The sequence below is a fragment of the Phyllobates terribilis genome, unplaced genomic scaffold, assembly GCF_046119375.1.
Source record: "Phyllobates terribilis strain yellow unplaced genomic scaffold, ASM4611937v1 Scaffold_2__4_contigs__length_985480577, whole genome shotgun sequence".
Taxonomy (NCBI): domain Eukaryota; kingdom Metazoa; phylum Chordata; class Amphibia; order Anura; family Dendrobatidae; genus Phyllobates; species Phyllobates terribilis.
The window spans coordinates 796,699,646-796,716,340 of record NW_027362762.1 but is presented as its reverse complement, the minus strand read 5'-3'; the positions used below and the strand labels follow the sequence as shown (position 1 = coordinate 796,716,340).

Sequence of the window (16,695 nt, the reverse complement as noted above, 5' to 3'; positions counted from 1 at the left end):
CGTGTTTGCATGGGGTGTCCATCAACCAGCCATCCTCCACTCCATCCATCTGGACCATCGAGCGTTGCACGACCCTCATCGGTGAACAAAACAGTTTTGAAGTCAGTCTTTATGTATTGTTTGGCCCACTGGAGCCGTTTCTGCTTGTGTGCAGTGGATAGAGGAGGTCGACAGCATGGCTTACGCACAGCTGCAAACCTTTGAAGGACCCTGCATCTTGTTGTTCTGGGGACTTTGGAGGCACCAGCAGCTTCAAAAACTTGTCTGCTGCTATGACAAGACTTTTTTGCCGCTGCTCTTTTAACCTGACGTAATTGCCTGTAGGAAAGAGTCCTCAATTTTCCCTTATCAGCACGCACACGTGTGTACTGTGAATCAGCTACATACTTCTTGATTGTGCGATGATCACGATGAAGTGTCTTGGCAATGTTGATTGTAGTCATGCCTTGACCTAAACACTCCACAATTTGTTGCTTCTCAGCAGCCGACACATCCTTTTTCTTTCCCATTTTGGCAGAAAATGTAGGCTGCTTAATAATGTGGGACAGCCTTCTTAAGTAGTCTTGCCTTTCATTGGACACACCTGCCAAACTAATTAGCACAGGTGTCTGCAATTGCTTACAGTGATATAAAGAGCCCTGACACACATCACCATCAATGAGTTTAACTGACAAACAAAAAAATTCTTCCCTTATCACTCCTAAACACTTTTTACATAATAATTTGGAACACAGTGTATATACCCCACATGGCCTGAACAGTGAACAATTGTGTACTTAGCTTAATGGCATCTTCTTTCAACGTGTTTCCCCCCTCTTTTAGTCATTCAGGGGTTCATCTGGGAATTCCTTCAATCAGGACAAGAAAAGGAGACCATGAGCCATACTGCAATGAGGATAACAACTCACAGGCCCAGGCGATATGCCCCCATAAAGCCCCTGCATACAATATGAGCCCCCACACAGCCTCGTACATACTGTATGAGCCCCCACATAGCTCCCTATATACAGTATGAGTCGACACACAGCCCCCTATGTACAGTATGAGCCCGCACATAGCTCCCTATATGTAGTATGAGCCCCCACATAGCTACCTAGATACAGTCTGAGCCCCCACATAGTCTCCTATATACAATCTGAGCCTGTACTTAGCTCCATATATACAGTATGAGCCTATACATAGCTCCCTATATATAGTATGAGCCCCCATATAGCCTCCTATATACAGTATGAGCCTACACATAGCCTCCTGTATACAGTGTGAGCTCCCATATAACCTCCTATATACATTGTGAGCCCGCACATAGCTCCCTATATACAGTGTGAGCCCCACATAGCCTCCCGTATACAGTGTGAGCCCCACATAGCCTTCTATATACATTATGAGCCTGCACATAGTTCCCTATATACAGTATGAGCCCCCATATAGCCTCCTATATACATTATGAGCCTCAACATAGCCTCCTGTATACAGAGTGAGCCCCCACATAGCCTCCTGTATACAGTGTGAGATCCCATATAGCCTCCTATATACATTATGAGCCTGCACATAGCAACCTATATACAGTGTGAGCCCCACATATCCTCCTATATACATTATGAGCCTGCAGATAGCTCCCTCTATACAGTATGAGCCCCCATATAGACTCCTATATACATTATGAGCCTGCACATAGCCTCCACTGTGTGAGCCCCCACATAGCCTCCTGTATACAGTGCGAGCCCCCACGTAGCCTACTATATACTGTATGAGCCTTCACATAGCTCCATATATACAGTATGAGCCCCCATGTAGCGTCCTATATATATTATGAGCACGTAGCCTCCTGTATACAGTGTGAGCCTGCACATAGCCTCCTGTATACAGTGTGAGCCTGCACATAGCCTCCTGTATACAGTGTGAGCCTGCACATAGCCTCCTGTATACCGTGTGAGCCCCCACATAGCCTTCTGTATACAGTGTGAGCCCATATATAGCCTCATGTATACATTATGAGCCTGCAGATAGCCTACTGTATACAGTGTTTGCTCCCATATAACCTCCTATATACATTATGAGCCTGCAGATAGCCTCCTGTATACAGTGTGTGCTCCCATATAACCTCCTATATACATTATGAGCCTGCATATAGCCTCCTGTTGTTAGAACCTTGCTCTTAGGTTTTTTCCTTTGCTGGTCACATGACCTTGTTGGCCTATTTAATCCTGCTCCGCCCTTCTGGCTTTGCTGGACTTCATTGTATAACTACTTTCTAGCTAGCCTGTGCTCTGTATCTAACTCTGTTAGTTTGCTTGGTCTACGGACCTCTATGTTCTATATATTTTGTTTGTTCGTCTGTCTGCTACTATTTCTGTTAGGAGGTGTCCCATTTTCCTCCCAGTCCTTAGTACTTGTAGGGATTCCTTCCCCACATCTATAGGTCTCCGTACAGACTAGCTTAGGACTTTAGCAGGTCTGATCGCAGGATCAGGTTCCCTGTTACATCGTAGGGATCAAGCTGAGTTCTATCGTAGGGACAGATCTCCTCTCTTTCCTTAGCTCTGGTAGCAGAACATAACAGTAAGTCCAGCCTGCAAATTCTCTAAGGAAAGATTTTTCTGTTCCATCATGGTGTCGGTTCAGGATTTGGCTCATCGCCTGCAGGGACTCTCTCTGGAGGTGGCCGAGCTCCGTCAGCACGTGAGTAACTGTCCTGGAGCACATTTCTTGGAGCCTAAGGTATGTTTGCCGGATTTATTTTTTGGTGAACACCGAGAATTTTTTTCATTTAAAAATGCTTGCTTATTGTATTTTCGTTTGAGACCCAAGTCCTCTGGGGATGAATCCCAGCGCATAGGGTTCATAATGTCACTTTTGCGCAAAGAGCCTCAGGAGTGGGCCTTTTCTTTGCAACGTAGTGATACATGTTTCAGATCAGTGGATAGTTTTTTTTCTGCTATGGGGCTATTATATGATGATCCTGACCGTGTCGCATCAGCTGAGACTGAGTTGAGACGTTTGAGACAGGGATCAGGTAATGTGGAAAAATATTGTACTCATTTCCGTCGTTGGTCTACTCAAACAGGGTGGAACGATTCTGCTCTGAAAAGTCTATTTCTTGCTGGGCTCAATGAAAGGGTTAAAGACCTGCTAATTGCTTATCCTACACCTGAAGATTTGCAAAAGGGTATGCAATTAGCTATACGGGTGGATAGGAGACTGCGTGCAAGGGTTAATGAGAGCAAATCCTCTGCTATGTCAGTTTCTGGTTATGAGAATGTGTGTACTAACAGTGGTGAACCGATGGAGATTGGATCGGTGGCACCTCGCTCTCAAGAAAAAGATCGCAGATTTTCTGAAGGCTTGTGTTTCTATTGCGGAAAATCTGGTCATTTGATTAAAGGCTGTGAGCTTCGTATGAAGAAAGAAAAAAAAATGGTCAGTCATGCCCGTATTGCCTGTTTAAATTCCAAGGGTGTATTTTTAGCTGCTTCCACGATTGCTCAGGAAAAATTAATGGAATTTCGGGTGTTTGTTGATTGTGGGTCTACTCTGAATGTAATTGATGGGGGATTCTTGGAAAGACTCAATTTAAAACCCGAACCTTTATCATCCCCCATTGCTGTGGTTTCTGTGGATGGTTCCCCTTTGAAGAATATTACTCTCAAGGTCTGTGAATTTCCTCTCACTATTAATGGTGTTCACCATGAGAAATTGGATTTGGTAGTTTTGAATAACTTGCCTTCTCCAGTAATATTGGGATTGCCCTGGTTAAAATTTCACAATCCTGTACTGGATTGGTCTACCAGTGAAATTAAATCCTGGAGCCATAAATGTTATGACAAGTGTTGTAACGGGCGTCTTGCAGCTTTGGATAGGGGAGAATTGCCTGTTCCTATTCAGGATTTTTGGAGAGTTTTTTCTGAGAAGGAATCGCAGGTTTTGCCTCCCCATAGAGACTATGATTGTTCTATTGAATTTGTCCCTGGAGCGACTCTTCCTAAAAGTCGTTTATTTAACCTTACTATTCCTGAGAGGAAGGCTTTGGAGGAATACATACAGACAAGTTTGGCCGCCGGTCACATTAGGCCCTCTAAGTCTCCTGTGGCGGTTGGATTTTTTTTTGTAAAAAAAAAGGACGGCGGTTTACGTCCTTGTCTGGATTTTCGTGAGATTAACAAAATTACTGTACGCAATCCTTACCCACTGCCATTGATTCCTGATCTGTTTAACCAGTTAATGGGGGCCAAGTGGTTCTCTAAAATTGACCTTAAGGGGGCATACAATCTGTTGCGCATGAAGGAGGGTGACGAATGGAAGACTGCTTTTAACACTCCTGTGGGTCATTTTGAGAATCTGGTTATGCCTTTTGGTCTTACTAATGCTCCAGCATTTTTTCAGAATCTTATTAATGACATCCTTAGACCTTTGATCGGCAAAAATGTGGTTGTGTATTTGGATGACATTTTGATTTATTTGCCGCATCTGGAGTCTCATTGGCGGAGCGTACGTGAGGTATTACAGTTGTTAATGGACAATACGCTTTTTGCTAAGCTGGAGAAATGTGAGTTCGCTGTACAGAGAATTAGTTTTTTGGGTTACATTATCTCCAGCGAAGGTTTTGAGATGGACCCGGTTAAAGTTCAAGCTGTACAGGAATGGCCTAGGCCTATTGGTTTGAAATCGATACAGAGGTTTTTAGGTTTCGCCAATTATTACAGAAAATTCATAAAAAATTTTTCTAGTATTGTCAAACCTCTGACCGATCTCACCAGGAAAGGTGCTGATGCGGTTCAGTGGTCTTCTGAGGCCATTGAAGCTTTTGTGTATCTCAAGAAGAGGTTCACCTCTGCTCCCATCCTTATGCAGCCTGATGTGACTAAGCCGTTTTTGGTTGAGGTTGATGCTTCCTCTGTGGGGGTTGGCGCAGTATTGTCTCAGGATAACGGGGATGGATTACATCCCTGTGCCTTTTTTTCAAAAAAATTTTCGGAGACTGAACTGAATTACGATATTGGTAATCGGGAATTATTGGCTATTAAACTCGCATTTGAACACTGGCGCCACTTCTTGGAAGGTGCGGAATTTCCCGTTCAGGTTCTTACGGATCATAAAAATCTGATTTATCTTGATGCTGCCAAGCGCCTGAATGCCCGTCAGGCTAGGTGGGCACTGTTTTTCTTGCGGTTTAATTTCTCCGTTACTTACATCCCTAGTACTAAGAATGTTAAGGCGGATGCCTTGTCTCGCAGTTTTTCTCCCATAGTCGGTGCTGAGAAAGAGGAGAACATTTTACAAGAAGGTGTTGTGATAGCTGCTTTGGACTCCGTTTTGGAAGATGAGATTCTTAAAGCACAGGAGAATGCCCCATCTAACACTCCTCATGGGAGGTTGTTTGTGCCTGGGACCTTTAGGAGAGATTTGTTTGTTGAGTGTCACGAATCTCGGTTGGCAGGTCATCCCAGAATCTCTGAGACCAAGAGACTGGTGGGTCGCAGTTTTTGGTGGCCTGGATGGCAGAAGGAAGTCATTAAGTGGGTGCGTCAATGTACTATATGTGCTAGATCTAAGTCCTCACATACTCCTGCTGCGGGGTTGCTTTGTCCTTTGGAGGTTCCCAGTGCTCCTTGGACACATTTGACTATGGACTTTATAACTGACCTTCCCCCCTCTGAGGGTTTTACTGTCATCTGGGTGGTCGTGGACCGTTTTAGCAAGATGTGTCACTTGGTTCCCTTCGTCAAACTGCCCTGCGCTAAAACTCTCGCTAAGGCCTTTGTCAAGGAAATTGTCAGACTTCATGGCGTTCCTACTGACATTGTTTCTGATAGGGGTCCTCAGTTCGTGGCTCGTTTTTGGCGTGCCTTTTGTGACAGGTTGGGAGTTCATTTGTCGTTCTCGTCCGGATATCATCCTGAATCTAATGGCCAGACAGAAAGGAAAAACCAGGATGTTGAGCAGTTCTTGCGTTGTTTTGTGGCAGACAATCAAGAGGGGTGGTCTGAGTTTCTGCCACTTGCTGAATTTGCTCTGAACAATCATACATCTTCTTCTGCTGGTTGTTCGCCTTTTTTTTGTTGTTCTGGGAGACATCCGTCGTTTGGGTCGTTCTCCAAGTTGGGATCTGCCGTGCCTGAGGAGGAGAATTTTTCCGGTGATTTGGAGAGAGTTTGGACGGATGTGCGTGGTAATCTTCAGGAGGCCAACAGAAAATCTAAAGACTACTTTGATAGGAAACGACAGGAGGTTTTGTTCGCTGTTGGTGACATGGTTTGGTTGTCCTCTAGGAATCTGCGGTTGAGGATTCCTTCTAAGAAATTGGGTCCCAAGTTTGTAGGGCCCTTTAAGGTGCTTCAGGTTGTCAACCAATCTGCTGTTAGGTTGGAGGTTCCTACCTCCTGGAGAATTAATCCGGTATTTCATGTCTCTCTGTTAAAAAAAGCTGTTGTGTCGGATGGTGACGCCTCTGCCTCTGTTCCTCCGGTGGTGGAGGACGGGGAATATGAAATTTCTCGCATCCTTAACTCTAGACGGTATAGAGGTAGTTTGCAGTATCTTGTGGCCTGGAAAGGTTTCGGACCCGAGGATAACTCTTGGGTGAGGTCAGATGATGTTTCCGCGTCCAGACTTATCAGAGCGTTTCACAGGAGATTTCCTGATAAGCCTGGTCCTAGGGGATCCGGAGGATCCTCTTAGAAGGGGGGGTACTGTTAGAACCTTGCTCTTAGGTTTTTTCCTTTGCTGGTCACATGACCTTGTTGGCCTATTTAATCCTGCTCCGCCCTTCTGGCTTTGCTGGACTTCATTGTATAACTACTTTCTAGCTAGCCTGTGCTCTGTATCTAACTCTGTTAGTTTGCTTGGTCTACGGACCTCTATGTTCTATATATTTTGTTTGTTCGTCTGTCTGCTACTATTTCTGTTAGGAGGTGTCCCATTTTCCTCCCAGTCCTTAGTACTTGTAGGGATTCCTTCCCCACATCTATAGGTCTCCGTACAGACTAGCTTAGGACTTTAGCAGGTCTGATCGCAGGATCAGGTTCCCTGTTACATCGTAGGGATCAAGCTGAGTTCTATCGTAGGGACAGATCTCCTCTCTTTCCTTAGCTCTGGTAGCAGAACATAACACCTGTATACAGTATGAGCCCCACATAGCTTCCTGTATACAGTGTGAGCCACCATATAGCCTCCTATATACATTATGAGCCTGCACATAGCCTCCTGTATACAATGTGTGCCCCCATATAGCCTCCTATATACATTATGAGCTGGCACATAGCAACCTATACACAGTATGAGCCACCACATTCCATACACATTATTAAAAAGAAACACACATAGAAACATATTCACCTCGCTCCCTTTCCCCCGGTGCTCTCTTCTGGTACCCGAGGCTCCACTTCCAGTCTGGCCAGCGCGTACATTAAGGCGCTCGATGATGTCATCACGCCGGCACATCTTACAGGTGACGGGAGGTCCACTGGCTCTGCGCTGCCGACGATGCAGAATGGCAGCACAGATTCTGCTGTAAATCCTGATGTGTTGGCGGGAAAAACGCTGCGTTTTTGTCACTTTTTTATATGTGTTTTTGTTGTAGATTTTTCCCCAATCACTAGCTATGTACCACAAATCCTTTTCATTCATTATTAGGTCTGTTTAAAAGATTGTTAGTTTGTGAACTAGAAAATGGCAATGTTCGTGATGAATACAAGTTTACCATAAATGAAATGAAATGAGTCTAATTTCACTCTCTGCCCCAGCTGACTAGCTGAGAAAAAAAGAAGCACTAAAGTATAAATCAGAACTTACGGGAACTAAGTAAAAGTGATAAATTGTGATGTAATGATCTGCATTGTTGCAAATGTGCAACTGATACTAATTTTGACATCTAAAACGATCATTCATGGTTGTTTGTAAGGCCGTCATGAGCTACGTGAGTAACAGAAAAGCTGTACTATGGGGTTTGGTGGTGGAAGGGGAAATGTTGCTTCTTGTTTTGGAAATTTGATGTAGAGTAAGGAAAGAGATGACCCTTGTAAGCGGAAGAAACAGAAACTGCAATGATTTAAAAAAATTGGGGCCCGATTCATCATTTGTGTTTTTTAAAGTTACTTTTCTTTTTTTCTATTGTAGTGTTCACTGACTTTTTTGGTGCCAAATTTATAAGAATAGTGGACACAGTTCATGAATTTTGGATAAATTAAATATGGTCTTGTTTTCCGTCTTTGCAAATTTTTAGAGCGAAAAGAAACGTTTTGCAAAATGTCACAAAAATACTAAACAATTACTGGTGTACATAAAATCACTTATGGTTGTGGGGACTGGAGTACATTTCTGACAAATTTTGTGAATTTTTGGAAAGTCCCAAATGATAAATCGGGCAAAGACATCTGGAAACCCTTTACCTCGCTCACATTGGCAATCTAAAAACAAACAGGTGAACACATAAGATAGACTTCAAAAAAGGCACAAATGGAAAGATGTATTTGTTGTAAACCAAAAAAAGGCACAAAACACCAAAAACTCAAAAAACATCGCAAATGCAATAATGAATCGGACCCTTGGTGGTTAGATATTGTGTAAGTATTTACGTCATGGCACTTTCATAGAATACCTAGTAACTAGGATAAAGCGTCTTAACATTTTACATAATTTAGATTTTTTTCCATATCTAAAGCCTCATTTATTAGAAGTACAGTGAAGAAGGAACGGTTACCTCCTAAAATCAGACCAGGTTGTCATAGCAATTATGTTTCTCTTCCTGGCAGGATTTAAAGATACTGCCGGCTCCGAGAGTGATGGGGGCGACTCCAAGTCAGAAGGGACTAATGGAACAAGTGGAGCAGAAAACCAGGCAAAAAAGATCAGGGGATTTGGCTTTGGGGATATTTTCAAAGACAAACCAATTAAACTGAGGCCAAGGTCAATGGAAATAGAAAATGACATTGCTTCAGTAGAAAAGGTAAATATGTGTCTGTGTGCTGTACATGTTTTATTGTACCGGCGTCTGGGTTTACAAGGAAGAGAGACTAGACTTGGGCTGACTGGTAAGAAATCACAATGGAGGCTCATATAGACGCCTGAAAGTCTGGTGGCCTTCACCGATACTTCATATTTACATATTCCATATCAGATCATCCTACAAAACAAAATACATTTCTCTTCTGCTCTTCCTTCATTTCCTCGGCTTTACATGACTAGAACATATTTCATAGTGACCATCAGCAGTGGATGACCTTCTTCTAGATGTGCTGTTCTTCTGAACTCATTGGTCAGGCATGCATGATCTGGGGGATGGAACATTTTGCTACAAATGTATATTTATTTCCCGTCATCTGCATGATGCTGACATGTTACAAAGCTCCGTACAAATATCATAGGTGTCTCAGTCCCAGTAGGGTTCACATTGTTGTTTCCCTATCAGGGTTGCCAACTTGACTTTTTATTTTTTCTGAACAGCTTTTCAAAAAATCACTGACAGACAATATATTTTTTTATTTTGATTATACGTGATACCAGGGCCGGCTCCAGGTTTTTGTGGACCATGGGCGAGAGTCTCAGTGGGCCCCTTTAACACATACCACGATTCATGATGCAAAGATACGGCGGAGAAATATATATATATATATATATATATATATATATATATATATATATATATATATATATATATATATATATAGTACAAGGCCAAAGATTTCACTTCTTACATTACATGAGGGATATCTATTGTAAATTCTACAATAGCTCAGAAAATGGTGAATCCTCGCAGTGCACAGTGCCGACCGGACAGTATAGTCCTCCATACAGTATTATGGCCACCACATAGTCCTCTATACAGTATTATGGGCCACATATATTGCTCCATACAGAGTAGTGGACCCCATATACTGTATATTGCTCCATACAGAATAATGGACCCCATATATTGCTCCATACAGAATACTGGCCCCCATATAATGCTCCATACAGAATACTGGCCCCCATATAATGCTCCATACAGGATACTGGCTCCCATATAATGCTCCATACAGAATACTGGCCCCCATATAATGCTCCATGCAGAATACTGACCCCCATATAATGCTCCATACAGAATACTAGCCCCCATATAATGCTCCATACAGAATACTGGCCCCCATGTAATGCTCCATACAGGATACTGGCCCCCATATAATGCTCCATACAGAATACTGGCCCCCATATAATGCTCCATGCAGAATACTGGCCCCCATATAATGCTCCATACAGAATACTGGCCCCCATATAACGCTCCATACAGAATACTGGCCCCCATATAACGCTCCATACAGGATACTGGCCCCCATATAACGCTTCATACAGAATACTGGCCCCCTTATAATGCTCCATGCAGGCTGTGCCCCCACATAATGTCCCATGCAGGCTGTGCCCCCCCCACATAATGCCCCATGCAGGATGTCACCTCACCCCCATATAATGCCGCATGCAGGATGTCACCTCCCACCCATATAATGGCCCATGCAGGATGTCCCCTCCGCATATAATGCCCCATGCCTCCATACATAAAAAAAAAAAATCAAATACTCACCTCACTTCTCCTCACCTGATGCCGCTTCTCCGGACTCCTCAGCGTCGCCGGTGTCTTCCCGCTCTGCGCTGTGACTGCTCAAAAGAGGGCGCGGTGGAAAGACGTCATCTCGCCCTCTGACCTGAGACGTCACAGTGCAGCAGCCGCGGAAGAGACAGGACCTGCTGCGGAGGCACGGGGAGAGGTAAGTATTGTGGCGACTGCCGGGGCCCTGAGCAAGCGGGGGGGGGGGGGGGGGGGACGCTGGCATCGGCACTGCTTTCCTCCGCTCACTGGTCCCATAGCGTTCCGTGGTCGGCGAGTGGTCCCTCCCACCTACTCAAAGCCTGGGCACTTGCCCGGGTACGCTAGGTGCTGACGTCAGGCCTGCGTGATACATGTCTACAGCCCATAATTCTGATAAGACAACATTAGCTGCACACACTGAACTGTAAAGTGATAATTACAGTCAAAATAATCTGTATAAGATTCTTCAGATTCAAAAAAATCACAGAGGCCTTACATTTTTTTTACAGACAGGGCAAAAAAAAGTGCCCAATTTTTACTTACTGTCCACAAATTTCTGGATGGTTGGCAACCCTGTTCCCTATAAGGGTGCACACACATTAGGACCATTTTGATAAACATGGAAGAAAATGTGCTGCAACAGAATTCATAATGTTTGATACCAATTACTTAGAAATACAGTTTTTTAAGGAGTTTTCCATTTTCACACAAAATTGGGGAACATGCAGGTAATCGTATAATTAACAAAAAATCATTAATCACTTGTTGAAGCTCCAGCCACTTTAGCGCCACCTCTTGGCTACTTCCTGCCAGTTTTTGTTTATAGGGCTGCAGTGGTGACGTCCCATCCACAACACTCATTTCTGCAGACAATCACTGTGCTTAGAAGTGCTGCCAAGGTAGATGGCATATAAGTGAAATTTCATATAAATTGTCTGTGGCTACAATTATGTATTTTTACAGTGCTTTGCCTATACAGAAGTTTTGGGAAGAGGTGACCGTCTGGATATGGTCTCCAAGCAGGAGGGTTTGTTAGTGTGACACAACAGGCGGTTCTAACCTCTATATGTTACTTAGAGCCATCTGGTAAAATGAGGGCCACGTTTTTTAGATACAACAAATCCCTTCATAATAAACAGGGTCCATCTGGCGTCTTTGCGGCTCATCATGTAAAGGTTCTCATACCAATATTTTGCCAATCTCTGCCAATATCTTTGTAAATGTGTTGCTATAAGTGATATAACGGAATAGAAATACACATAAGAAAATGGCAGTGTTAGGAAACTCACATGGTGGATGAGGTGATCTGTCACAGATTTAGCATCGGGTTCCTAGAGACTCAAGTTCCCCCTTCGAATCAGGAACATATCTCCCATCCTACTATTTAGTGTGTAAGACAACTGGTTTGTTGTACAGCATATCTGGAAAACTTGGGTGGACCATGGTGGCCGTGTTCCAAACTATATTGTAGATGCTATATATTTCCATGCATCACAATTATTTCCATGTTTCCTCTACTTAGTGACTTAAACAAAATCACTGGGAACTGTACAGATCATTTATGTTCCACTTTACAATGGATAATTGTTGTTCACCGTCTTCACCCTTTGTTTTTGGTCTGCATTAAAGTGATCTCATTGTGACCTTAAAGGAACCATCTGTCATGCTATGTGATTTATTGGGCCAGTTATCTGGGGACCCTGGATCAATAGAAGAGGAAAATAATTGACATTGTGTTCCTTGCAGTTGTATTGATATTCTCTATAAGAAGTCCAATGGATTTTTTAGGTCAAGGCAAAGCACTATTTTTTATTTTCGTTATGCCAATTTTTTTCTTTTTTTTTTTACTTGCTCTAAAATCAAACAAATCTGTTCTGTATCTTCCATATCTAAATTTTATTTCAAGCCCACATTTAGCTAACATTTTCCTGGCTAAATTAACCCTTTAGCGCAAATGGATGTACCAGTGTCCACCCTAGGGGTCTGCATCTGTAGAAGAGACTCAGTAGCTGAGCCTGCCCCATGCACTGTAGAAATCAGTCATGTCACACAACTAACATGAACATGTGTCTCTAAATTCAGTGGCTGGTAGTAGTGATGTGACCACCTCGTGTCAATGGGTTACCCTGCTGAAAGCCCCCATGACTGTCATCTTGGTACTCCTAGTATTTATTTATTTTATTTATTTTACTCACTTATATAGCGCCATTAATTCCATAGCCCTTCACAGACATATCGGCACTGTCCCCATTGGGGCTCACAATCTAAATTCACTATCAGTATGTCTTTGGAATGTGGGAGGAAAAAGGAGAACCCGGAGGAAACCCACACAAACATGGGGAGAACATACAAACTCCTTGCAGATGTTGTGGGATTTGAACCCAGGATGACTAGTTTTCTGTGCGGATCGTTCCCTAACGGCTTTTAAACAGTTTTTCTCTGAAATGCTGCAGTGTTTCAGAGTTAAACATACAGTGCTATGAAAAAGTATACCCTGTGAACTTTTCCACATTTTTCACATTACACCTACAAACTTAAATGTATTTTATTAGGATTTTATGTGATATACCAACACAAAGTAGCAAGTATTTGTAAAGTGTAAAGGAAATGATACATGGTTTTCTAATAATTTAGCAGAATATAAATCTGAAAATTGTGATATGGATTTGTATTCAGCCCCCTGTAGTCTGATACCCCTACAGTACAGACCAAAAGTTTGGACACACCTTCTCATTTAAAGATTTTTCCGTATTGTCATGACTATGAAAATTGTACATTCACACAGAAGGCATCAAAACTATGAATTAACACATGTGGAATTATATACCGTATTTTTCGGACTATAAGACGCACCGGACCATAAGACGCACCTAGGTTTTAGAGGAGGAAAATAAAAAAATAAAAATGTAAGCAAAAAATGTGGTCATGATGCACTTTTAAGGGGGAGGGGGTCTTCTGCTGACACTGCTATAGGGGTAATGTCCCCCAATTCTGACAATATCCCCCATCCTGGTATATATGCCGCCCCCCTTCCTTTTATACGTGGTCCCCATCCCCATCCTGGTATGCATGGCACCCCTCATCCTTATCCTGGTATGCATGGCACCCCTCGTACCTATCCTGATATGCATGGCACCCCTCATCCCTGTCCTAGTAAGCATGGTACCCCTCATCCCTGTCCTGGTATGCATGGCACCCCTAATCCCTGTCCTGGTATGCATGGCACCCATCATCCCTGTCCTGGTATGCATGGCACCCCTCATCCCTGTCCTGGTATGAATGGCACCCCTCATCCCTGTCCTGGTATGCATGGCACCCCTAATCCCTATCCTGGTATGCATGGCACCCCTTATCCCTGTCCTGGTATGCAGGGCACCCCTCATCCCTGTCCTGGTATGCATGGCACCCCTAATCCCTATCCTGGTATGCACGGGACCCATCATCCCTATCCTGGTATGCCTGGCACCCCTCATCCCTGTCCTGGTATGCATGGCATGCCTCATCCCTATCCTGTAATGCATGGCACCCCTCATCCCTGTCCTGGTATGCATGGCACCCCTAATCCCTGTCCTGGTATGCTTGGCACCCCTTATCCCTGTCCTGGTATGCATGGCACCCCTAATCCCTGTCCTAGTATGCATGGTCCCCCTAATCCCCATCATGCTGCACATTAAAAAAAAATAAACACTCCTACTCACCTTTCTTCTCTCCTCCAGCGCTGCGTCCGGTCTGCCTGCACTGATCTCTCCATGTGAGCCGCGCATGGCGTCACTGCCTTGCGCGGCTCACAAGGAGAGATCAGCTCCGGAAGTCACTGCTCCCCACGCCGGGACTGTGTGCGCGGGGAGCAGTGACTTCACTCTCCTTCATAGCTGGCACACAGTGGAGCCGCGCTGCGGCTGCTGCCGGCTATCTCCTGTGCCCGCTCATTAAAGGGCATGAATATTCACCCCCTCCCCACACCCATGGGCGAGGCTGAATATTCATGCCCTTTAACAGCGGGCACAGGAGATAGCTGGCAGGAGCCGCAGCGCGGCTGCACTGTATATCGCTATTAAGGAGCATGAATATTCAGTGCTCCCCATGCCCAGTGAATATTCATTTTCTTTAGCAGCGGGGACAGTGTAGGCTGCAGTAGGCGGCTGCTGCCTCCTGTGCCCCGCTCCTCCACCGATACCGCTCCCCCCACACCACACATAAATATACACCCCCCCCCAAACATTCGGATTATAAGATGCACCCCCCCATTTTCCTCCAAAATTTTGGAGGAAAAAAGTGCGTCTTGTAGTCCGAAAAATACGGTACTTAACAAAGTGTGAAACAACTGAAAATATGTCTTATATTCTAGGTTCTTCAAAGTAGCCACCTTTTGCTTTAATGACTGCTTTGCACACTCTTGGCATTCTTTTTATGAGCTTCAAGAGGTAGTCACCAGAAATGGTTTTCACTTCACAGGTGTGCCCTGTCAGGTTTAATAAGTGGGATTTCTTGCCTTATAAATGGGGTTGGGACCATCAGTTGTGTTGTGCAGAAGTCAGGTGGATACACAGCTGATAGTCCTACTAAATAGACTGTTAGAATTTGTATTATGGCAAGAAAAAAGAAATGAAGGTCAGTCAGTTCGAAAAATTGGGAAAACTTTGAAAGTGTCCCCAAGTGCAGTTGCAAAAACCATCAAACACTACAAAGAAACTGGCTCACATGAGGACCGCCCCAGGAAAGGAAGACCAAGAGTCACCTCTGCTTCTGAGGATAAGTTTATCTGAGTCACCAGCCTCAGAAATCGCAGGCTAACAGCAGCTCAGATTAGAGACCAGTTCAATGCCACACAGAGTTCTAGCAGCAGACACATCTCTTCAACAACTGTTAAGAGGAGACTTTGTGCAGCAGGCCTTCATGGTAAAATAGCTGCTAGGAAACCACTGTTAAGGACAGGCAACAAGCAGAAGAGACTTGTTTGGGCTAAAGAACACAAGGAATGGACATTAGACCAGTGGAAATCTGTGCTTTGGTCTGATGAGTCCAAATTTGAGATCTTTGGTTCCAACCACCGTGTCTTTGTGCGACGCAGAAAAGGTGAACGGATGGACTTTACAAGCCTGGTTCCCACCATGAAGCATGGAGGAGGAGGTGTGATGGTGTGGGGGTGCTTTGCTGGTGACACTGTTGGGGATTTATTCAAAATTGAAGGCATACTGAACCAGCATGGCTACCACAGCATCTTGCAGCGGCATGCTATTCCATCCGGTTTGCGTTTAGTTGGACCATCATTTATTTTTCAACAGGACAATGACCCCAAACACACCTCCAGGCTGTGTAAGGGCTATTTGACCAAGAAGGAGAGTGATGGGGTGCTACGCCAGATGACCTGGCCTCCACAGTCACCAGACCTGAACCCAGTCGAGATGGTTTGGGGTGAGCTGGACCGCAGAGTGAAGGCAAAAGGGCCAACAAGTGCTAAGCATCTCTGGGAACTCCTTCAAGATTGTTGGAAGACCATTTCCGGTGACTACCTCTTGAAGCTCATCAAGAGAATGCCAAGAGTGTGCAAAGCAGTCATCAAAGCAAAAGGTGGCTACTTTGAAGAACCTAGAATATAAGACATATTTTCAGTTGTTTCACACTTTTTTGTTAAGTATATAATTCCACATGTGTTAATTCATAGTTTTGATGCCTTCAGTGTGAATGTACAATTTTCAAAGTCATAAAAATACAGAAAAATCTTTAAATGAGAAGGTGTGTCCAAACTTTTTGTCTGTACGGTATGTAAAATCCTAAGTGACCAATTGCCTCCAAAAGTCACATAATTAGTAAATTGAGTCCACCTGTGTGTAATGTATTATCAGTATAACTACAGCTGTCTTATGAAGGGCTTAGAGGTTTGTTTGAGAACATTTGGAATCAAACAGCATCGTGAAAACCAAGGAACACACCAGACAGGTCAGGGATAAAGACATGGAGAAGAAAAAAGCTGGGTTAATTTATAGAAAATTAGCTCAAGCTTTGAACATCTCACAGAGCACTGTTCAATCCATCATCCAAAAATGGAAGGTGTATGGCTGTAACGGGTCTGGGAGGTGGAACCTCTGAGCAACTATACAAAGGGGCAGTCCTTGTAAGGAAGCGGGTGGCTCCCAGGG

General features: G+C 44.0%; 1 protein-coding gene across 3 annotated transcripts in view; it reads left to right on the top strand.

Annotated features, from left to right (window-relative positions):
* SH3KBP1 (SH3 domain containing kinase binding protein 1) overlaps positions 1 to 16,695 on the top strand; it is a 464,745-nt gene that overhangs the window by 288,316 nt on the left and 159,734 nt on the right. For all 3 annotated transcript variants that reach the window (XM_073667463.1, XM_073667464.1, XM_073667465.1), the window contains one exon: positions 8,748 to 8,941. In XM_073667463.1, the coding sequence (XP_073523564.1) occupies positions 8,748 to 8,941 (194 nt within the window). The remainder of the gene's footprint in view (positions 1 to 8,747; positions 8,942 to 16,695) is intronic.